This window comes from Coloeus monedula (assembly GCF_965178545.1).
Source record: "Coloeus monedula genome assembly, chromosome: 1".
NCBI lineage: Eukaryota > Metazoa > Chordata > Aves > Passeriformes > Corvidae > Coloeus > Coloeus monedula.
In genome coordinates this window covers 139,569,221-139,595,158 of record NC_138781.1, presented here as the reverse complement: position 1 = coordinate 139,595,158, position 25,938 = coordinate 139,569,221, and the positions used below count along the sequence as shown (strand labels likewise).

Sequence of the window (25,938 nt, the reverse complement as noted above, 5' to 3'; positions counted from 1 at the left end):
TTTCTGTTTGGGAGCTAGCATGAGATGCTGAAGATTAGTCAAAGTGCCAAAATGTCAGTGTTGCCCTTACACTCTCTGGTTAGACAAATAAGTTACTATAATGTACTTTACACAATGTAATCTCTAAAATCTCTTCTTTTCCCCAAGGCAAAGGGCCACCATCTATTCCCTCATTGTTTTAACCAAAGCCAACTTTGGTCAAAAATATTTGGAAAGAAACCATATAGTTTTCTAATTCATCATTCTCCTATTATCACTCTCACTTCCCATAACATGAACTTCATCCTGTCTTCTGTTGTGATAATCAGCTTTGACTTATGAAAGATGTAAAATTATTAAATATTTATACAAAAAGACCTTATAGAGATTACATAAAATCTGGGATTCTTGAGTGAGAACATTTTAAGCAGCTGATGCACCTTTAGGGCTAGAAGGATTTGCCAGGTGCCCCAATGCAGATTTTTCTCATTAGTATGAAATGTACAATCTTTAGATGCAGTTGTTTCTTTAGACTGAGTTGTTGCACCTACCCCTGGGCACTGCACACCACAGTGAATAATGAAGCTGTGGTGGCACTTGGTGTTGTGCCCTTCCCTCATGAGAATGATACTCACCTGTGCTGCCTGGGGGGGAGGGGGGGGTGCTCCAGTCCACCCTGTGTCAAGTACAACCTCAGCATTTCTTACACTTTTCTTTAGAGTATTTAATATGAAAAATATTAAAAGTGTGGAAATAATATATGAGAAGAATAGTTGCACATATATAGCTTTTCTGAATTTCTAACCATGCCAACTTAGCACCAGGAACGTTGCAGCAAACTGCAGAAGGACGAGAATTGGAAATGATGCAGCAAACTGCAGAAGTATGAGATGATGCAGCAAAATACCAGATACTAATGATGAGGAATTTTTGTATGCAAATACTTCCCTCCTCCCTTCTTTTCTCAATACTATAACCAGTAATAGTCCTTCTCACAACTACCCTTTACTTGAAACACTTTTATATTTTTTCTCTTTTACTGGAATTTGTCTTTTTTTTTTTTTTTTTTTTTTTTTAAATCCACTTCAGCTTTTATCTTCTTTTCAGCACCTAAAATTTCTGGGAACCAATTTTTATCAGTGCATTTCTAGTTTTAGACTTTTGATTAGGTTATCATAAAGTCTTCACTTTTCCATTAGGACATACTTAATTTAGTCATCTTTTTTCTGCAAATGAAAAGTACTCAGAACTTCTTTCTATTTTTAGTTTTAGATGATGAATGCTCAGAAAGAAACTATGTTATTAATATTATATGGTGACAACTACTGTAAAAATAAGTCAAAAATGGATTTGGCTAGTGCTTCTTAAACCAATGCATCACAAAAAGAAGTCATTAAAACTGTGGGGTAAACTGTCAAAAACTGAGAAACTGTTTTGAATCAGATACTCAAGGTCTCAACTCATGCATTAAGGATAAAAGAAAAAGAATTAATTAAGACTAAATTCACGGCATACAAGTTTTACTTTTTACAAAACAAAGTCCCTAAGAAAATTAAAGAGACATCAGCCTCCAGAGCTCACACAGAGAGAAGTATTCTCAGCATGTCAAACCTCCACTAAGGGAAAGCAAATGGCTTCAAACCATGATGTATGAATCATCCCAGATGTACTAAATTGTACCTGGAATGAATCCAGTCCCACCTTGCATCATCAGCAGGCTGCTAATGGCATCAAGGCCAACTCGAAGTGACACAAAGTCAGCAATCAAGATTTTATGCCAGAGTGCTGATGTTCCTACACCAGAGAAACCTTCAGGTGCCTCATTAAAAGAGTGTTGATGCTTCCCTACCGTGATGTAACAGGAACAAAAACAAGTACAGAGCAAGACCTCCTGCCTCCCCAGGTAGCATTCCACAGCCAACCTGAGGACATAATCTTTTAGCTTCCTCTTTTGTCAACATAAGAGTTGATCTACATTTTTTTCTCCATACACTGAATGAATATTTTACAGAATATCTCTAATGTATCTTAGAGATCAAGGCATTTACCTGAGACCTGATGATCTGTCTTTCCTTCAAAATCTTAAATGCTTCTTAGAACATTGCCCTGAGTACTGACGAAGTGTGGACAATATAAAGGCAGGGACACACACACGTATGTACACACATCCTTCACATTAAAATAGTTTGCAAATTAGTTCCAAATCAACAAATGAATGCTAAGAAATGTTATAAAATGTAAAAATAAATAAATTGTTCATAAGTGGCTTATATCATGGTTTTTAATGAATACAGTGCTCCAATAAAATTTCTGACATATCTTAATTATTTATTGTTTTGATTTCATCTTTCTTACTGATCTACATACACATTCTGCAAAAAAAAAGAAAAAACAAGAAAAAAACCCCAAACCCCAAACCCTGAGCTTCATTATCTGGGGCCGCAGTTGGAATACATTAAAAGAACTTCAATATAAGTCATCAGGTAAGCAATAAAAAGTACTGCAACGTATCTACATTTCATATTACTGTTATTAGTATTAAAAATTTGGTAGTGTACTGCAGGTTATTCCTTACTCCAAGAGTGTTTTCTTCAAGTTGACTCCAAGGCTACATTAATTATCTGTAGCTGTAAATCACTTGTTTAGACCAGTAGCAGTTTCTTCCCATCATATCCTCTACCTGCAAATTCATGTTTTATATTTAATTATAATTTATATTTAAAATTTCTTACTAGTGGATTCTTCTATATGGAGAATAAACTTATTGTAACTTTCTATTGCTTATTTTTATGAAAAATTGTAGATATACTCCAGCAAGGTCCCAGAGAGCACTTGTTGAAATAACAATCAGTAAAGTCATACCCTACCTTTAGCTAAAAGTCAGCTAAAAATCAGAGTACCATGTTGCTACTTTTATAAATAGAGTTGTAAAACATGAAGGAACACCAGAAAAAAATGTAATACTCCAAATAGCTGAGAAAAGACAGTTAATGTTACATTAAACATATGTACATTAATATTTAGTAAAGTATATTTAAAGAACACAAAGTAAAGATATTATTTGTAAGCCACTATCAAGGCTTTTTTTTCCTGTACCATTTGGGGCATGGGAGGATTTGTTTGTTTGTTTCACATCTTTGTTCATGTTTTTAAAATATGGCAGCTTTGCTCCCTCTTCTGGTTATACACCTGCACCACGCCAGACTGGTTAGGGCAGGCCCGCTCCCAGTCGGTTTCTTTGAACATCTGGGAAGAAACGCTCCCCCAAGTCACTTGTTTGGACAAGCACGTCGGGGCAATTTTGGAAGGACTGATATAAGGGGGAAGAAACAGTGCAGAGAACCTATGAGGGAGACGAAGACACCATGCAAAGACACCATTGCTGTTTATGTAGATTTCTGAGGTACAAATCATAGGAGACTGGGCAGCCAGTATCCTGGATAAGCTTTACTACACACTTGTCCTGCTTATATCCCTTTCTCCCAGCAGCCATGCCTGGTCTACTGAAGACCAGACACTAGACTAGATGGATTTTCAGTCTGAGCTGGTAGGGTATCCTCATACTGCTGCAATAGGTAAACACAAGAAAAATCAAAATATCTCCAGAATTTAATGAACAGTGAATTTAAAAAAGGAAAATTACAAGCAATGTCCAAAATAAATGTGGAGCAAAGTACAAGCTTCTGCTCTACACCTCTCTGCCACAGTGTCTCCTCAGTTTGCATTTCCATTCCCTGGGTGTCAGGGAATACTCTGTGCATGCAAGGAAATGTGAACAGCCTACAAATTCACTCTGCAGAATGCAGAAGGTAAGGTTTAGCTTGATATAGGGTTTGGGATATTTTTTCCATGTTATTTTTATATTTATTGAAAAAGGTGCAATCTTATAGCAAGTCTTCAAATATTTTCTAAGCAGAAAGATAATTTTTTACTATATGATTATACATTCTCTCACAAACACAAACACACAAAAAAGCGCTGCAGAAAATCACAGGTACTCTACCCTTTTTAAATGCAGCTAAGATTGAAGCTTATGGTGCAATTCTAAAATGTTAAAAAAATCATTCTAATCATAAAAGGGGTCTGAAACTAAGTCAGTAGTTTTAAGCACTAATACTGACCAATGAAGAAAATAAAATAAACAGGTTACACAAAGATGAAAAATATAGATTTGTTTCTTCAGAAAGCTCTAGGTTTTTCTGAATGTCAAGTACTGCTACTTCATCATATAGAACTTTTCTTATTGCTCAAATTTACACACAAATTTACACACAAATTTTACATTCATCTTTACATGCAAATACTGTCCGCACCAAAAGGCCCATTTTATTCTTCTGCCTTATCTCTGAAAGGTTAGATTAGTAACCAGACAAACTGTGTTTGACTAGGAGACAAAATGACATCCCATTGTCACATACCAGTCTTAGAAATGCTATGCAGTGCTGTGATGTAGTTTCGAAAGATGCAAACTCAAAATTTTTATAAGTAAAATTTGAAGGTTTTTATGGAAAAGTTAGTAGCTAGACTCTTTCTCACCTGTAATACCTCCCTGGTAGTTTTAGAGCTAAATTTGTAAAATCATAAGGATATCACAAGGAATTTTAACAGAATGTAGGTTCCTCAGTCTAGAGCATTTTATTGGTACTTTACTTTTCCTGGTTTATGTTGTTGTGTTGTGGGGTTTTTTTAATTTCACTCTTTTCCCAGCATGAAAGTTGCACTTATGTGCCTGGCTACAACTAGCACAATCTAACCAGGTCTATACTTTATTTAAACCTTACTTTGCTTGAACTAGAATTTAATTAAAATGCAGTATTTCTCTAAGTACTCCTAACACATACAAATATGTTAAGTATTTTCACAGCACACATAAAACACATCCAGTATCATTTCTCATGCAAAATTCAGAAGCTGTTGTGGTCTCTTAGTGGTCTAGAGTCAGTAAGCCAGAGGAAGAGAAAGCACTTAGGAGACTCACAGCAGTCATATTCAGTAGTTCAGGGAAAGTGTAGGCCCCATTTCCACAAATCCAAGTGGTCTTAGATGGAAAAACTGCTTGGGTCAGCTATCAGGATGAGAGTGCCCTCTGGCCTTGTTTTTCAAAAAAGTGTATTTGAACACTACTTCTGCAAGTCAGTTAAGCAGGTCCATCTGTCAACACTTTGACTGGCATCCCTTTATTCTGCCTAGTTTGCCCTTCAGTCACCTAAACTCTAGACTGTGTCTAAACTGTGCAACAGTTCAGAATAATCTGGAATACAGCGTAGTTTCAGTTCTATTCCTTCAGGCATCCAGACTGCTCACAGAGCAGTGGGACTCCCATGCATGTGGAAATCAGAGTGCACAGAAAGGGCAGAGACTTGGGTCTTGTCTTGCTGTAAACTCAAGACACCAATATGCTCCAGACACTTCTCAGTCTGGGAGATGAGAACTGGAAAGCATTCCTGATTCCTAATATAGACAAAGATATGGTGTAATCCTATAAAATATTCCAAAGAGTGAGGGAATATGAAACACTTAAAATTTTGCTTTGGTAACTACATCGTTTTCTATGCACCCTAAATTAAGACAGTAAAGGGCAGAATTTTACCTGGATCCTTTTCTCACAAACTCAAATGACCAAAAGATGTCATACAAAATACATGAAAGAGAAATGCAAAAGACCTGAGGAAGATTGGAAAGGGATAACAGTTTTGGTAATAAATATTTGAAATTGAATATTTGGCACTGATCATTCTTTTGGAGAGTAAGAGCCCTGCAGAAGAAACTTCTAAAACATAAAATGGACTCCTTAGAGAACTAAATAAAAGTATGAAACAATCTATTTTAAATGCAAGTTAGTAGTATTTAGTTGATTGTGCAATATACATCTTCCAGGCTCTATAAGTGTATAAAATATTGGTTTTGTTGAAGGAGTGGAAGATAGACCAAGAACAAAAACTACTTTTGCCTGACTAAATCACTATTTATCATTTTGTCAGCTTTGTCAGATCAGTGGCAAAAGCTTCCAATTTTCCTACGACTGGAATTTAGATCTTAAAAGCATGACACTGAACCATCTGGTAAGTAGCATGGATTACAGTTACAGCAGCAGACTCCCAGTATTTGAATTCATTCAGGACTATGCTGGCACAGCCACCAGAGCAAGCCAGGTAACCCCGTGAACTGCTCTGCCAGTCTGGTGACACGGCACCTTCTCTGCAAAGGCACACCATTCAGTCTTGTCTACACTTGATAACAAGAGGCATTAAAAATGGTGTGGTCTTCCTTCCCAGACAATGAACTAGCACAGGCAAAACAGAATCCCTGCTCTCCTGATATCTGTGTTCCCTCCTCTGAGTTACTCTAGGGAATAGACAGCTAGGAATGGCCCATAACAGTGCAACTGGGTCTATACCCCTTGAAGGTTCCTGGCAGAGATGGAACTGTAAGAGTGAATACCCAAATTTTAATAAATACAAGAAACTACTAGTTTATATTTCATTCACTGGCAGAAGATGTCAATGACACAAAATCTAAATGTAGTATGGCCCTAGAAGTATATGGAAAAGTAGTAATATATTTCTTCAAAATTATCAAAGCAATTTGGAAGCATGAACTCGAATAAAACTTCAAAGTAAGCTGCGGTTGTTCATTGCAACTTTCTTGTTCTATTTTTTAGATAAGAAACCTAAATCTCCATGTTAACATTTCAGTGCTTTGAATTAAGCTCATTTCTACAGCATTTGAAAGAGAGGAGAACATCAAACATAATACACACTAGACAACAGAAATGATGGCTAATAACATAAGCCTTTCTCTAGAAGTATATGATAATTAAAATGGTCCATTTTTTCTAGGCACATTAAAATGTGACAAGCTTGTAAAATATGTATCCAAGCAATGTAAAAGAATATAGACCTGGTAAAAAGTGGAAGACAATGCAGACAATTTTGCAAGTGTCTGCAAACTGTACTTGGCCTTTTAGGGTAAGACAGACTGGGATTTCCAAAACGAGAAGAAATACAGAAACTACCCCCTTAGCTCTCCATAGCCAACCTGGTGAAATATCTGCCTAGTGTAAACTATATCCTCAGTAATACAGTTAGCTGCAAAAACATAAAAATGTGGAGCTTTTGATTACAAAAAATATTTTTAAACCACAGTTGAAATAATTATATCCAAGAAGTAAAACAACACACTGAAACTGAATATATGTGAACTTACTAGTTTTGAGCTAGTGAACTAAGCAACACACACACACGCAGCAAAAAAATAAATGAAATTTTTCAAGCACCCACAATTCATAAGCAATATCATAATCAACTTGCCTTTTCGCCCATTAACAGGTGGGGTTTGATGTTTTTCCTCACAATCTTTACAACATTAAAAACAGACAATGATGATTAACAACTGGAACAGCTGCTATGATGAACAATGTAACTACAAGCACACACAAACGTGTTGCAGCTATGTGAGCCAAACTCCATGCACTATGCTTGAGTTACCACAAAACACACAGAGCAAAGAGCACACAGTACATGCACCACTGAACACCACAGCAACAGAACCATTAAAAAAGCAATTAAAAAGTAAACTGTACTATAATAAAAAATGGGAAGGCAAAGATCTTAAAGGACACTTTGGATGCCTAAGTGAGAACTAAAATTAAAAAAAAGTAAACCTGCTTTCCACCTCTGAAATCATGAAATTACTCTAGCTACTTCAGTGTTTTGAACAAGTAATGAGTCCCGTCACAGTCATTATTCCTGACCTTTTTTCATAGAAGAAAATAGTAATCCATATTTTCTTCTCTTAAATAACAATGGGAAGAGAGTTCAGGGCACAGGATTCAGGCACTAACACTTTTAAGCAGCATTTAGCATTTTAGGCATGCATTTGTATGCTAGTAATTTTCCCTACCAGCTAGTACTAAATGTGTTTCTTGATTAGTTCATCTTTTTTATATTTTATTGCACCACACTTCCACCACTTGTGGCAATTATTAACAACTAATTATGGAAGACAGAATGTAACATATTACCAAGGCATGTAAACGCAAATTTATGCATTTATGATTCTTCCTTTGAAAAAGAAGCTGAAGAACAAAAAAATGATTGAAAAAGATCTTTAGATCTCTGCATATCTTTGAACCCATACTGGGCGTTTTTTGAAATTAGAAGTTAAAGTTTTATGTTTTAATCACATGGTGTTCCAGTTGAAAAAAGTATTTTCAACTGTTTGATTTGATCATGAGCTATCAGTTGTCACCACACTACCAACTGAACTGTCTTCCAAGCAGGATGAAGGACATTATACAAAATGGTCAAAGTATTGCCATGTAATGCAGTTGTCTACTATTTTTGTCCAGCATCAGTCTGCTTACACAAACTAAGGGGGAAAAAAAAGTGTCATGACACAAAAAAATTTCCTTCCCTGCTTGTAAAAATTATTAATGCAAAGTAGACTGTACCACATTTAAGAAGCATCCACCCAGATCTGCTAAGTCTGTAACTTGAGCATAGTGCCAGAGTATTTTCATAAAAAAGAATAAAAAGAGTAAAATAGTTGGGTACTTTTTCCACATTGAAATATTTTAAGCATTCCCAACTGGCAAATAAACAGTGTTACAATTAATTTGTTTGTGTTGTTTTTTTCATAAAATGATACAAATACTCTCTGGATTCTTTATGCTTAATCTGTTTACAAGCTGGCTGGTAAAGCTTCCCTATGTACTCAGGGGAGAACATATCTAAAGGAGATGGGCACTGTGGTCAGACAGACCTGCCTCGACCTCTGCCTCCTGAACTCCAGTACGCTTGTTTTCTTCATCTCCTGCTGCATTTGTATAGGCAAGGGATGAGAGGGGGGAAAAAAGCAGGACAAAAACATGCATGCTTTGTTACAAGCTGTTCAAATAAAAGATGAACATCAAACAAAAACATCCACAATAACATACAAACCCTCAGTCTGTGGCAGTGACTCAAAGATTAAATAAATTGTAGTGCTATTTTTCATTTATATCTATAGCTTAATCCAGTGAGATCTTTCTGCAAGTAATGATGCCCACATGCAGCCCTTAGTATTCTTTGTTGCCAATCTCTTACTAAATTTTTAACCACTGGAAAGCAGACAATGAGAACTAAAGAAGACAAAACAGACATATTGGTAGATAATTAGTTTACATTTTCTGCTTGGCTTTGCTTTAGTTTTTCCAGGAATAAAGTCCAAGCCTCCATTCTCAAACAGCATATTTAAAATTGTATATAAATCATAAGCTAGTGGACATACTTGGTACCTTAAAAAGTGCAGAAGAAACAAAGCAAAATATCCTCAATTTGCCAGATAATAGGCTTTTTTTACCTGGATTTCAGAGTAGTTAGAATGCCAAAAGAAATACATTTTCCACTAGCATCTACAGTTGCCTAGAGCATATTTAAATACTAGAGAATGCTGAAATAGTTGAGAACAACAGTGAAAGTGCCATTGATAATAAGAAACAAAGATATTTTTAAAGTCATTAATAAAGAACCACAACTTTCTTTGGTGACAAAGTTCATGAGGGTAACAACAGTAATAATCCTGAAGAGTCTCAAACTGAATAACTGATTTACCATACACCTGCTTTAATTTAAATGCCAGTTATTGATTAAACACCTTTGATGTGATGCAATATAATGCAGTTTTTCCAGGTTCCGATTTAAATTGTTTATTGATTTTTCATGTTCTCTGTTCCCGGAATTCTTTCCACTTCTCTCATTACTTGTATAAGTTTATGTGCAATTAAATAGCTCATTGAATTACTTGACTTCAGATTTAGCTAGCATGTAAAATTAATTTTAAAACTACTTGTTCTAGGAAGTTATTGTTAATAGATAAATTCAGGCTATAATCAAACCAGTGCAATGGAAACTAATCTGTGCTTAGATTTCTGCTCTACAATTCTGTGATAAAATCATTACATTTAAATTCCAGTTGAAATCATGACATTGAAAATTCCAATTAAAATATTCAGCAGATTTATCATCTGTACAGTCAACCTTCTCTCATAGAAACAAATGTCTAGAAGATGTGCCTAAGACTTTAAAAAATCATTTGCAGTGAATTGAATTTAAATGGTTTTGGCATGTTGGTACCCTGAAATGCAAATTAACAATGGCTGTCATGAGCAGAACTGTATGACTTCTCAGTGATTTTCCTTTATCCCCTTTCAGACCTAGACAGAAAGATCTTCAAATTTCATAAAGCTGTTTAATTTCTCCTTTTGCCAATATGAAGAAAATTATAAACTATGACTTCCCTTGAAAGATCAGAACATTTTAAGCAAGTACTTTAAACTCTGGGTTATAGGTAAAGTTTGTTTGAGTTTTTCTATGGAAATTGCACCAATGCAAATAAAATATTTTAATATTCTTCAAGGGCTGAGGATTCTGCTGCCTTTCAGGAAAGTGAACTAAGCATCCACAATTAAAACCCCAAGGTGCATTTTTGCAAATTCGTAGTTGAAATCAAAACCCCAAAGCAGATTCAGGAAGTATCCTAAGGAAGCCTTGTTACTGATGATAACTAACCTATTCTGTTTACTTTGCTGTCAAGCACACAAAATGCAAATTACACTGTGCAAGTATGAAGGTTTCTAACATCCCACATAGAAATATCCACACAAAAAAAAGGGATGGGTGCAAAGCTCCGTACTTCCATTTTTTGGACTGCTGTGTTTGCCTAAGTCATCAAATTCATAGCTAAGCTGAAGATAATGTAAGGTCCTATCCTATATTTTATAGATGTGATCAATCATTTTTATAAAACAAAATACCCATATGCCATATATTTTAAAAACCCTGCAAAATCATAGCTTATAGAGTATGATAAAATCATGACCAGTCTTAATACTGGTCCTCTCCAATTGCATTGTAACCATCTTTCTCTATCTCCCATCAAACTACGGTAGGGTTATGTAAAACACACAGTAAAATTCCTTTTAATTTTGCAAAACTGTACCTCATTTAAAGAAATTATGTTCTGAATGAGATAAAACCCCTTAAAATAAACAGCATGTACTTCTCTCAATAGTATCTGTGCTTTCCTAACCATCAGAATGTCTCTGTGGCTTCCATTCCAGACTGTATGAGTTGCAACACCACATTGTCACTAGACATCTGTCCTTTTTAGAGATTTGAATATGTATCTGAGAGATATAAAAACTGACTAAAGGTTGCTTAGCTATCCCTGATTAAACCTAATCGAGTATTCCTGTTAATTCCACTAATATCTAATTTTATTCTGGAAAAAGATTACCCACACCTGAAGTTAAGAGAGGACAGTTAATCAGCACTACTATCAGCCCTTAACAGGTTCTGAAATAACTTTCCCAAGACACAAGATTATTATGGGATCATATAATTAAAGTCTGTACCATAGAGCATAAATAGAAGGGCAAATCCTTACTGAGCTCTACTATTTGCTAAATATCTGAGCACTTCATTTCCAAATTTTAAGGTTTTATTACATCTATTTGGGTTAACACGATTTTCTAGTTTTTATGGTTGGGTGGATGGTTGGGGGATAGTTTTGTGGAAAGAAGAAAGAAAGGGCTATGTTTTATTTTTAAAAGGAAAAGCAAAAATCTATTATTAGGAAAAAATATTTTCTCTCTGATTAGTAATTAACAATGAACTGGAAGGGTGCATACTGAATACTTTCACTTTATGGTGTTCCATTTTAATTAGCAGCAAGCAGTCAGTGATTTCACCCTCCTGCCAAGGAGAGTAAGAACAAAGAAATACATTATACCCATATATAAATGAAAAAAAATCATGTTAATCCTTAAGAACTATAAATACTGCTGAATTCACTTCTTGGCAATAGTGTGAAACATAGCATGTACTTAAGGGTACATCAGCATTTCAGCACTAAAACCAAGTTTGATTTAACAACACTTAAACAATTAACAATGCTTTAACAATTTAACAAATGTTCATTTAAACATGGTATCTCTATCTCTACCATAATTTAAAAATATACAAACAAAATTTCAGCTGAAAAAAAGCCTTCAGGCACATCAGTAGTGAAAACTTGTTAGGTGGTCCCAGACATATTTTCAGAACTATTTTCTAACCACATAACATGAAAATATACTAAACTAATTATGTCTACAGCAAAACCCAAACTGCCTAGATGCCAAGGTATAGCCTGGGTAGATAAGCTAAAGACATGCATTTCAGAAATACCCAGTCTTTCTTCTGAACAGGCAAATCTGATACTGAAAGCAACACACCAGTGGCAACCTAAGGAATTAGCAAAAATATGATGACCATAAAAGGCTGTAAATGCAACATAACTAAGGATATTGTATGTTCTACTGAGCATGTGGGACACTGATAAAAATATGTTTGGGTCAGTACACCACAGACACGAATTCATAGCTACTCCCAGGTAGCTTTCTTAAAAGCAAACATCTTAGGCTATCTTGAAATAAAGTATTCAAGAGGTACCTACATGTCCTGGAGCAAAAACTCCCAACCACATAAAACAGTTCATTCAAATAAATCTAACCCAAATCAATGTATTTTAATTCTCATCCTAATTTGGAAAGCAATTACCCAGAGGGTTGGGTTTTTCCCTGTAGATTCCTTCCCTTCCATTTCTAGTCACACAGCCATAAGCATACCATATCCCATATTCTAATGAGTGCTGCCCTATAACAAAAAAATATCTCCAACAGCAAATTACTCCCTTCTTTCTACTTGAGTTATGGCATTTCTACTACATTTAAAGAAAAGGTATGCAGTTACAACCTTGTAAGAAATACAGATTATTCAAATGCATGCAAACAAAATGAGACCACTGTAGGAGTCCACAGCAGATAAGTTTTTCCCTCTTTTTCACAAAGCTGAGATGACTTCCAATTCATCGTTGTCTATAAGGTATCTTTTACTAACTCTTTTCATCAGTTTTATTTTGATTTAATCTAGTCAACAATAAAATCCTTGATTTCAAAATAAAAAAGTTTAACCTTCACAGCACGTTTCCATGGAATATAGAAACACCTCTCTCATTTGAGTCAAGTATGTGTTCTGCAAGAGCAGAAAGGACTACTCTGTGACAACATTTTTTGGTATGGTGATATAGCCTTCCCAACATGGCACAAAAGTTTTGATTATCACTGGGGCTTAAAAAAAGGCATTGAAACCTACTCAAATATCTACAAAACTTTCAGGTTTAATGATGGTATATTTGTTAAATAACAACATACACTCCTTCTATGGTAGTCAGTGTTTCCGATTCTATTAAATTTCAGGTTTTTTAACTGGTACTTAATTTGCCTAAAATAACTTTCTGTAAAATTCTCCACAGTAAAAAGGCTGCTATTAATCTTAATTACGTTCTGTCACTGAACGAAGTTAGGTAATCTGCTGTTCTTGCAGAGCACTATCCTTTATAAAGAAAATTATTGCTCCCTTCAAAGAAAATTATTAGAAAATCCTGAAGAAGGACAGAAAAAGCCTCAAAGAAGAACTCTATTGGTATTAGAATATGAGCTCTTAATTCATGACAGAAATTTACATAGAATGCTCTATGAAAGCTGTATCTATGGATTCTGTTTTTAAGAGTGTTTACTATCTTTATATGTGTAAATTCAATATGAAATGTGTTGAGTTACTGTATCTTGAGTCACTGATGATGCTTTGATTGTCTGTTAGAACATCAACATCTGTGGATCTGGAAATTTTCCATAACCCAGATTTTCCAAAAGACTGCTTTTTTTCAAAAGACAAAGTAAAAGGAAAATATTACTCAGTTTTCGAGTAAAAACAGAGTTCCTCAAGTCTCAGCAGTACTTACCAGAGGAAACAATTCTAGCACTCCTATAAAAAATAATTATTTTATTTGTGTTTGTTACATTTCTCTCTATAGAACCTACGATGTAAATAATAAGACTGCTACCCTCTCTAATCAAACACAGTAAAAATATGCAGTACTTCACAATTGCTGCTCTAAGGAGCGCACAGTCTAAATAGATACACTAAGCAAAGAGCAGGGAAGAGTGGTAAAACATAAAAGCATATACAGCAATGACAGCAAACATCATGGGATTAGATGTGATTATTTCCTGGAATATCTAGACTGTATTTCAAAGAAGCAATTCACAACACATAAGACAACAAAGAAATTAATATAATAGAGTGATGATCTGAGAAAACAGGAGTTTTCTTTTCATGAAGTTTTGTTTCCAAAATGGAAAGAAATACTGTAAATATTTGAAATACTAAATTAAAAAGTCTGATGAGACAAACACAGTAATACTACATAAAGACCCTCAGTGGTATAACCAAGGACTGCAATTGATAACTTGTGGCTTGCTATTAAGTAAATTAAGTGGTTTTAATACTATAAAATATAAGGGAATTTTATTCTAAGCAAAAATATTTTAATTTTTTGAAAGACTATTTTAATTCAATTAATTTTTGTTCCCATATTATTTGAAAATTGCCTACCAATTCAGCAAATGTATCACACTATAGCATATTTGCAATAAAAACATTGTTCTGAGTAAATGTATGGCTAACATAAAACATGTCAAATAGCCTCCAATGCTTATACTTAAACATGTGCCTGAATACCTGCTAATCCCAGAAGTGTACATACATAACTGCCAAAATGCTCTTATTTGCCATAGGGTAAATTCTAGGTCTTTAGAAATGGGTATATGTCTAGGTACTTTTCTAATGACAATCATATTTAGATAGTATTATTTATATTGTCTTTTTTCATGTAGAATCCTGTAAAATTTATGAGCCACAGGTCTAAAAATAAAGACTAAATCATATGACAATAATTCTGACTATGTGCAGTCAAGTAACACCAATTGCAGTTGGGTTTGTTTTTCCCTACACAGCCTCTGAAAAAGGCTTTCAGGTGAAAAACAAGTCCTTCTTTACGTACAGACCTTCATAAGATTCTATCTCCTTGTCTCCATTGTCTACGGAAAGTCACAAAACCAAAACAAACAAACAAAAACAAACAAAAAAAAGGAACCAAAGCACAGGGGTTAAAAACAACAGAAGTTTTTTAAAAGATACAATATACATGTTAAGAAGGATTTAAAAAAATGAGTGTATATGGCCATTTAGACTGATTTTGCACAGCACATCTAGTTACTACAAATGGAAGGGTGAAAATGTATCTGCTATCAAAAATGCATTTATATACCTGTTTCTAAACATTTTAGAAATGTCTCCATCAACCAGTGCTTTTAATAGACATTAAAGAGAAGCACAATTACAGTAGCAGTAAAACGCAAATCATTAAATACCTGACATTTCTAATTTTAAAGATTTTTACCTGTCTTCTTGCTCTTCGTGTTTCAAGATGCAGAGGTTTTATATTAGCAATCTGTAATACACTCCATGTGAACCTACAAGTGATCAGCTAGGTTCCTGACTCCCAAAAGAGCCAGAATTCTGTCACTAGACAACATACTAAAGATAATTTCCTGTGCCTGTTGAAGTCAATGACAAAACACCTACTGAGTTCAAAAGGAACAGGATCATGCTAATAGTCCACCTTGTTTCATGTGCATTATACTGCTGATTATTCACGTCAGCCAAGAGTATTGTAGATATTAAAACATAATAGAAAAAACCACAGTAAAAAATGCAATACCACTACCAAATTCTAATTCTGTACACCAAAACTCAAGAGATTTCAACTGTCATGGCAAAAGAGAATTAATAAATATAATTGACTTTCATGAGCAATTTGGGAGCATCATTAAGGATAAAACCATGCACTTACTTCTCTCCAACGTCCCCTTTGGTGGGAGCTGTGGTAACTGCCTGCCCCTTCGCCCTACTACTGGAGTACTTGAAGGACTTGTCTGGACAGACCCAGTTCGAGGATGTGACCTATGAGACACATATCAAAACAAACCACAACCATTAAAATACAAATTCATTCCTAAATATCATTAAGAACTGATAACATGACTAAGTAGACTTTACATCATTTGGGACCCTTGCAGTCCCAGAGGGAAACTATTATCTCTTTTCAGAAAAAGACCTGATTAAAAAGAGAAATCTCTCAATAAAAAGGAAGCCAAACTAACGCTGAGGATGCTTCCATAAGCTGTTCCCATAAGATGCTTGTTCCCACAGTCAAGCCAGAAAATGTGTTGTGTGCATATTCATGTGCATGTGGATATAATAGCCACACACACATAAATTTATTCACAAGTCAAATTCAATTATCTTTACTCAGCTTGTATTTTCTTAAATCACCTTTGAGTTGCAATGAGAGTACATGGATTTGTCTAAACAAAGTAATAAACTGAGAAAAGACACTGATATTTGACTCAATTCTCACTGGGGATTTGATACTAACTCTAACTTTCAGAAAACGAAAGAATGTACTCAGCAGTTCTAAAATAGAGGCTTTCCTGAACACGATATAGACCAAAATGTGCTCGTCTTGTTATCATATTATGTTTGTTTAAACTAAGAATAATGTATGGAAATCCTCAATATCAATCAGGGGTACTCAAACAGGAACAATACAGACTATGGCACAGTAAAATGTAGTCAGAGAAAATGGTGGTTAAAATGGTAAGTAATTGACAAAGTTAGTACAGTGCATCTAAAGAAACTTTTTTTTAAAAAAAAATAGTTTCATTTGATGTTTTGATGGTTGTTCCATAAGCAATGTCTGATGAACACAAATAATTTCTCATTCTGTAAGAGAAGAATATGATAGTTATGAGGTGTTTTATGTGGAAACCATCCAGGATTCCTGACAAATGAGAAAACATAAACAAATGTAGTTAAATACTGTTAGCAAGCAATTTGCAATGGTAGCCACACCATTATATCCAGAGTAGAATATAAATAGTGTGTTCGCACTGAACGGGTTAGTATCTATTGCTGCTAGTGATCAGCTAAGGATGAGGCGATACCACTTAGCTACTGGGAAAATAAAATGGTGAGCTGGTGGGGCAGAAGGGGTTTAGTCTGATTGATTTGTCTGTTTCACCTCGGTAAGGCAGGTGAAGGAGGGGCAGATCTTCCAGTCATTAATGAAGGCATCGACCTGATGAGGTTTGAGTCAGGACGCTCTGTGGATCGGGAGCGGGAGTTGGTCCGCTCTAGCACAGGACGTTGCTCTGTTGATCTGGATCTTTGATATGGCTCTCTATCTGCTGCTTCACAATTCCTGTAATGTTAGTCAAAAAGCAGCTCAGTTGAACTTTGACTTTTCTATTAATTATAAAATATGCTGCATGATACTGGTTTGGAGCAAATCATATTGTTATATACATTTTTAGGGGGAATAAATTTTCTGAGATAACTTCTTGATAACATACAGTTTTTTACACATATGATTTGACTTGCTCCATACTCTTGATAAATGGACTGAAATGTTTCCAATGTCTCAGTAATGACTATCCATGCAATAGTCTGTTTCCTGACAATTTTTGGGTTAAAATATTGTTGTTTTCTCAATTAACATATGAACCTGGGAATAAAAGAGTAGCTGACATAATATTAAGTCTCATTAAAGCTAAGGATTCATTAATTGTGCAGTTTAATTGTGCATTATTCCTCATATTAATAGATTTTTACAGATTTTTTACAGATTGCATTTTCTCTAGAGGTAGCATTCTTGTTTGTAGGAAAGTCCACATTCTAGATGTTATAATTACCATGTAGCACTGTTAACTGTTATTAGACTTGAGGATGTCTGTTATAATATAGGCTAGGCTATAGTGATAGATTCGTATGTGGTGCTCAGACTGTAATCAGATGAAAATGTACATCATTAGTACTTACACAGGTTCCAACAACTATAAAAATTTGATTTGTAATTTAAAAATTCTTTTAACCCACAGCCTACAGAACTGTACCAAAACAGCAGTGGAAAAAGTTATTTTTAGAGATGCAATGGGAAGAAATTAGACTGAGTAAAAGAGAATTTCTTGATCAAACAGTCATGTCTTCTACTATCTTAGGCAATTAATCAGGCCATTAACTTCAGAAATTAATCAAGCCCCACCTTTTTTCACAATGTACTTGGTCTGTTTTCAAGGAGTAATATTTGCTAGCAATATCCTCAGGTACATTAAATCAAGGCAATTTTAAAAGTAAAATCCATGCCCTAATGGAGCTATTTATTAAAATCTCACTCCTCCCAGTTCTCCTTGAGTAACTGAGCAGATAACAGAATACAGATGGGGAATGTGTACCCTTCAGGACTTTTCCTTGAGCGAAGTCATGCATTTTACAATGAAGTCAGTTAATACAATGAGTGGCTCGATGGTGATTAAGTGTAACAAGAAGTCAAATTTTAATTAGTATCAAAAAAGAGAGAGACATACCACAGAGTCATTATGAAGACTTTTATGTTAGCGACAGCATTTTATTTCTAAAGGCATTGAAAAGGAGTGTACTGGCTAACCTTGCTGAATGCTTTTATAAAACATTCATTAAAAGCAATGTCTTTTCAGGCCTTCCATGAGGTCATAATTTGACTCCTAGAGCATATGAAGGAATTGCCACAGACAAATTCAGAATAATACCATACATCATGAACCTACATCTATAAGCTCCTAACAAGCAAACACACCACAGCGTGACACATAAATGGTAATTGTAAGCTGAGGCACTAAAGACTGTAGGAAAAGTACAATGAGCCTGGCACAAAACCACATCAAAATTACCTCACTTCTTCCTCTATCAGTTCTGTTTCTGAATGGGAAGCTTCATCAGCAAAAATATCCACTGTCTCGCTTCTTTTACATTGTTGACAGACAGAGAAACACAACCTTAGCTTTGATAGGAATGTTGTTTAGTTCACGTAATTGTTTAAGAGATGTTTCAGTGTTATGGAAGGTGAGAAAAATGTCAGCCATCCGCATGATGGCAAGAAATGACCACAGAATACATTCTTTGACTATGGGAATAAATCCCGAGGGAAAAAAAAATCCTAAATTCAACAGAATTACAAAAAAATAACAATATCAAGGTCTGGAAAACTCACTCTTATCTTTTTTATCCACATATTTAAGAATATTAATGAGCCCACAAAGACTTTTTTGGGTCTGTCAGCATTTCCCCTGTCAGTGACTGCTGGAGGACTGCTGGAGCAGCAGGGACTGAGGAATATGGTAAGGGTATCATTCCATATTCTATTTCTCTCTCCTTCCAACAGCCAGTAAGACATACAGAGGACCAGGTGAGAGCAACCACATGCTTCTCATAAAGACTTCATGCGAAGTTACAGCTCCCACTTGTTACTCTTAAGGCCTCATTCTCTTTAGCTCTATAGGTACAAAAAGTAGTTTTTAGGATATTAGGGGTCTGACCTATTGCCTGATTAGAAAGAGGGAGGCATTTTTACCATTAGGATCAATACTAATGGCTTAGTGGGCAGGTTTTATGTTCTACAGAACATCATGGAGCCAGTCTAGCTAACCACTATGCTAACAGATAAAGGCCTCAAAAATTTCACACTTAATAGCTAATATAAATATTCAGTTTGCTACAATCTGCAGCAGGCATTTACTTCAAATGGAAAAGCAACCAGGAGTTCCCAGAAGCGAAGGAGAGGGTGCATTTTGGCAGTAAACCTTTGAAGTTTTGGCAATGCTGTTCTGTAGACTAAAGGATTTGAAGAGTGAGTCCTGAAGTTAAACTGAGTTGTCATCCTCAGGTTCCAGGCTACAGGCTGCAATCCTCTCAGTAACCACTATGGCAAATGGAGGCTATTTCAGGTGGACAGTTTTCCACTTGAAAGCTTCACTTTGTGGTTCTACATCATACACATATAAAGAGCAATTCAAAAAATAGTTTTACTGTCCGGTCTTCATCCTCACTTATTCTTTTATCCTTTTTAACAGTAAACACATGGACTGCATGATCCCAGTCTTCAGGAACTGTCCCTTTTATAGGAAAACTATCATTCAGATAGGCTGCTTGGGCAGTGAAACTCCTCCCTTACCACTGTATACAATTATGCATGAATATCAAAATCCAGCCATAATTATGGGAGGAAGTTAAATTAAAGATGGAAGTTTCTAACTTTTCAGTTATCATTCTTAAAGACTTATGCTTACAAATAACCTAGATGAAACTTTCTTCCTTTCTCATTACAAATCGTATCATATGAATTACTGATTTTTAAAGAGGGAAATATGGTAGTTTTAGTTAAACTATTCAACATCCATATGGTATTTTCATGTACACTAGCACTGTTTACCTTTGCTTACAGACTCTTCATTCTGAAAATACAGTTAATGAAAGGTCAAAAAATGCTGTCCTCCATTTACAGCCTATTTTAGCACCCTTCTACCTTTGCTAGGGAAGACAGGCATGGTAGACAGCTGATCTCCTTGTCAAAGTCTGCAAGTCTTGTAAGCATAACTATCCCCTATTCTGAGGAATGGGCACAGCAGTGTTTGCTTCTAAACCAAGCAAGCCAATCACTATGAGACTGTTTAAGCTCTCTGTAAGTCACTACACAGAAAGTTCTGTGAGTATTCAGTCTAACTTCTTATTCCAAACCCATTAGAACTAGAATCTAATATTATTTAGATACCACTGTAAACTCTAGTTGCTATAGTACCTAAGCAAAGGTGCTACCAAATTTTATTTTATATACTGATTTATCTCCATTTTTTTATATATATATACTGCAAATTTCAAATGTGAACTCTTTCCCAATGCAGAAAATAATAATTTCTGATTTTTAATTTCTCAGATTTGTTACTTTTCTTAAGAAATAAAATGAATTTTCAACAAATAATTATAGTCATTGATCTAAACTTATGGAAAGAGAAAGCTTTATAAAAGATTAACATTTTCCAACAGCAAGCAATTGTAAAAGCTTACATAACAAATAGAACTTTTTTTTCCCCCAAAATGACTGAAAACAATTTATTTAAAACCCCACATCAAACTCTTTTACTTTGTACAAACTATGAGATCATGCCAATCACCATTTTAGCATTAGGTTTTTCTTGTAACAAAAACCTGAAGAAATAAAAAGAGAATTGTTGTAGGATTACAGTACACTACAATTCAGCTCCTAGTGCATCTTTTTCATCTAGAAACACTGAACAGAACAAGAAAAATGCAACAATACACTTTCTAATTATTATAATTTCAAACTCCAGCTAATATACAATGGCAATACCTGTCAGTGTCTGTGGACGGCTGCTGGATTTCAATCCTTGGACATGTTATTCTTCTACTAGCTATAGGAACTTTGCTGTTTAGTCACAGACACAAGATCCTCTGTTAGCATAACATAGATAAGCATGTCTAAAAACAAATCAGATTTCTAGTACCAAGCAAATTTAAATTTGAGTTATAAATATTGCAATGGAAAATGGGAAGGAGCAGTACACTGCCAAATATCTAGACAAACTGGTGACAGGATACCTCACCAAATAACTCATCTATACTCATAAAGCAACTTAATATAAAATTATGTGCCTCTATAGTTTTTAAAAGACGGGAATGTAAAGCTTGTAGGTACTCTGGTTTAAAAGAAAAGTAAAGCAAGATATTTTGGTTGCTGTAATATTCTATAATGGTTTTTATAAATGTAACACATACACACACACATATATATATATATACACACATACACACACACACAGACACACATACATATATACATATCTACAAGCATCCATACACTGATATGATCTAGTCACATGCATATTACCCTGTGGTATATGTGATAACTACCAGTATATCTCCATGCCACTCAAAGGTATGATTAAACTGTAACATGCCAGTGTCTGAACTACTCTACTAACTCAGCTAAGAAAACAAAGCAGAGAACTCTCCTATGATCCCAGGCATGTTGTGCTCCACACTCCTATGTTCTGCTACAGCTACAGAAATTCAGTTGCTTACAGCTTGCTCGGGTATCTGGACATTGCACTGCAGTCACTTTGGTGACTTTGTTGTCAACATATCTAATGATAACACATGGCATGGTACAATTATAAAAATGCTTAAGGAAAGCATATCTATCTAAACCTGTTGAAATTTACTCTCCAAAGTATGTGTTGTCATTGATATCTGTGATGAGAAATAGCAAAGTCCTGCTTTACACAGGGAGTTGGAGCAGACAGTTTTTTCAATGTTTTTTCCAACCCAAATTATTTTATGATTCTGTGGATGCAGTTAGAGGTTTATACTAGCTATTGCAATCAAATATCAATAAAACCAGTAAGTAATGTAAAACCTGGGACAATTAAGACTGAAATGATATGCATTTCATATCCTTTTTATCTGTAAAAAAAAATTTGTAAAGTTTTTTACTTTATTGCTTTTGGTACTTGCAATGTACATTTTCAGTTATACAGCCAGTTGCCTTACATAGTATCTTGTATTTTGCCAACTACTTCTAACTTTCATCATCTTTAACACAGACCCTTAACTGACACATATAAGAGAATCACCCTGCAGGAATACACATCTCTGTGTTCATGAGATGATTAGCTGAAGATTATGATAAAGCCGATTAGGATTCAAAAGCTGGGAATTCAAAATTCTCAAAGATGAGAGCTGAAATCCTCTCCTCTCCTTCACCCCAGCTCAGTTCTATAACTGAATCTACTGCAGTGATTCCAGATAATAATCCAAACCTCCATTAAAGTACTGGAAATATTCCAAAATAGAACACTTTTAGCTTTATATTATATTTCACAGTTTTTCCCATTTCAGAACACAATATTTCACCCACTCAATTTGAATGTTATATCATAAGGTATGAGCAGAAACAGGAACATTCATGGGTTTTAATTAACATGTGTTTCATGACAGAAGTATAGTGGTATATAAGACAATGGATAAAGAATCTTGAGAAGGAAGCAAGGAAAAGGAAGAATCTCCTAGCAGGGCTTGAATGTTCAAATGTAGTTCAGCAGAGCACCTATAGACTAATCAATTGAAGTAGTCTTAGGCTTAAAAGTAAGCGTGTACTGAAATATGCCTTTTTAAAGTGAAGTTCTAAATGCAAAATACGACAAGTACTTGGTTCTTGGATTTTGTGGGACTTTTTCCTCAGATCTTAAATATAACTTTATTTCTACATGGCACATATACATAGTTGGCTTTTTTTTTCTTCAGTGACATTTTTAAACACCAATATTATGGCAGATATTTAAATAGTAAATGACCACAACCAGAGTTGTATCTATGCAGTTATTGTCTACACATACTGCAGCTACGTGTTTATCTTCTTAACTTTCAGCAACAGACCTGTAATTCTGACCTCTCTGACATCAAGAGTTTTGTCTCTTGATGAGACCGGAATTTCAATTAGATCATTCCAACAGGAGCAGGTATGTAAAACTTTATTATCTTTTAAGTTATTAAACTATCAATGAGCAAAATAGCATTCAGTTTCTGTTAAAGGCATTCTCTCAGTGCATTGTCTGTACAGAATCTGATCTATTTCTTTATTCTATTAAAGTGTTTTCTATGCCTCATGGTTTACTTAAAAGTCATAATGGTTCACAATAAATGATTTTATCTTTTATTTCTTTTCCAAATATTTCTGGAGCTAAATTTAAATGGAGACAGAGAGTAGTAGCAAATAAATTTCTTTTTCAAGTTAAAAATCTATTTTTAGATATTTAACCCTGATATTTACCTATGTTAGCATCTATTCAGGACTAAAAGTAAGAAGAGAGAAGTAAGCCAGGAGTATTTAATGTGACTATCAAAAGCAAAAGTTTTAGTTATACTAAGCACTTTTCAGCCTTCTTTAAATGCTGTTCCTTTTCAGTACACTTGGGCAGTTTCCAAGATGAAGTAGTAAGTATGGCCCTTGCCGTATGCTTAAAAATGAAGAGCCAATGAACAGTGGCACTGTGGCTCAAACAGTTAGAGAAGATATATGGTCTCAAGTCTCTGCAACCGCACTGATGTTTAGCCAAAAGACCCTCACAAATCCCTCGTCTCTAAAGAAGAGAGAAGCCTGCATTAAAATATTGATGCATTAATTCTGGGTTTTATCAGATCTTCTAAGTTTCAATTTAACAGTGGCTTATGTTCTCTGTTCACATTCACAAAGGAAGGAGGTAGAAATAAAGAAAATTCTTGCAAGAGCAAGAAGAAAATGAGGGGGAAGCAGTAAAGTCAACGAACTAAAAGCAAGGAAAATTTGTGTGCTTTCTTGATCAGAAGCCAGCTACAACTGGGAAGAACTAAAGATTGTAAGGCTCACAGCACTTTGCATGGGTTATGCATCAACCACAAAGAAAGATAGGTAGGACAGATAGAACTGGGATTACTTCTGAAAGTAAAAAAGTATTAGGTCTCAAAGACACATTCCTCAACACTGCAAATGTAGGCAGGTACTATCAGTAAAAAAGCCCCTTTTTATTAAAACAGCCCTGAACAGTGAGAAAATGTTTTAAAAATATTTCAAACATTATTAAAGTTCTTTTTCTATTTGTAAATGAATAAAACAGTTTAATCTTGGAAAAAAGACTAGAACATAAATGCCCTAGTTCTGAGTCAAGAAAGAAAGACATCAAGAAAAATACATTTATTAGGAATAAATTTGGTACAATTATAAATGAACTCTTATTATAAAGATTCAAAATACATTTTAGTTTTATCTATAACACTACACTCTTTACTTACCCATATTTTTCAGCTGAACCATTGACTATATCATCTGCCCATGAACTTGCACCATTGTACCACCTTTGCAATGCAGTTAAAATAAAGAAGTGTTATTAAAAAATTATGTATTACTATTATTAGCACTCTAATTCATGTGACATGACCACTTCTCAACAAAATGGGAAGATTTCCAAATGTTTTCAAATAATTTTGTACATTTGATATTTTCTTTCAGGTATGAAGAAAACCAACTTCTTCAAAACCATACACCAAGAAGAAGTTTATAGGGCTTTTTCCTGATACAATTATTATATTTCATCTCTAGTCTTTTCAGCCATGAATTTCAGTTCCATAAAGACTAATTGATCCCTTATCTTTTTGTACATAAATGTCTTCATGTTTTCAATGGCTATTGAGTTTGTGGAATAATTTAAAAGTAATTGTGGAGATAAAACATTAACAAAAATAACATTATATGCATTAATAGTTTAAAATACTGCTTTTAACTTTAAATACATGACCTTTCCAATTGTAATCTTTTTTTTTCTATTTGATACAGTAGTTGGTTTCTCACAGCTATGTAAGAAGCAGAAGAAAATTCACTTCAATGATTAAACACTGAAAAATAATTACATTTTATTGTGGCATTATTCTTCCAAGTACTGAATAGGGGCTGCCCAAGCATTTGCAGCATCACTTCAGAAAATCAGTTGAACACAACATAAAACACATACAGAAGTATTTTATCTTAAGAAGAACCACTGAAAAAAGAAATAATGGCACAAAAAAGGCTGCTTTAAGAAATCAGGGAATAAACTGTTTATGTGCCATTACTCCAGTACAATAAAACTAGATACAAATCATTCACCATTTGGTTAAGGAGTCTCAACTAAATATCTGGAGTTTTGTACTTTCAGGATCTTGCTAGGGTAAAGTCTTGCAACTCCCATGTTCTCACTATTCAGTGATTTCCACATGACAGTAAGTGAGAAGACAGGGATTATCAGAAATAATCAAGGGACCCCAATATTATAAATCTGGACAAAAATATTCCTATATATGTAACATAATATTATATGAAAATACTAACCATAGGCTAAAGGACAAACTTTTTAATGGCTTGAATACACTGATCCAAGAGTTTTCATGAATCTGTTCCTGGGAATCCCAGCAGTATTTTTCGCTTGACTGCCTTTTCTCCAAACTTTCATACTGCAGAACCTGAGGGTTTTGCAATATGCTTACAAACTTAATAACCCCACATCTCCTGGTCATGATGTTGAGGGAAGACCTTATGGGATGCAATATATGTGAATGTAAATCAGCTGCCCTTGTT

General features: G+C 34.7%; 1 protein-coding gene across 24 annotated transcripts in view; it reads right to left on the bottom strand.

Annotated features, from left to right (window-relative positions):
- The window catches only part of RIMS2 (regulating synaptic membrane exocytosis 2), a gene marked incomplete at both ends in the record, with an annotated part of 450,969 nt that overhangs the window by 116,683 nt on the left and 308,348 nt on the right, over positions 1-25,938 (bottom strand). For 10 of the 24 annotated variants that reach the window (XM_082292399.1, XM_082292403.1, XM_082292401.1 and 7 more), the window contains 2 exons: positions 15,757-15,866; positions 16,987-17,166. In XM_082292399.1, the coding sequence (XP_082148525.1) occupies positions 15,757-15,866; positions 16,987-17,166 (290 nt within the window). Of the gene's footprint in view, positions 1-14,904; positions 14,942-15,756; positions 15,867-16,986; positions 17,167-18,670; positions 18,743-21,144; positions 21,220-24,620; positions 24,684-25,938 lie in introns of all 24 variants that reach the window. The other 14 variants (XM_082292381.1, XM_082292384.1, XM_082292392.1 and 11 more) reach the window with 7 other exon arrangements.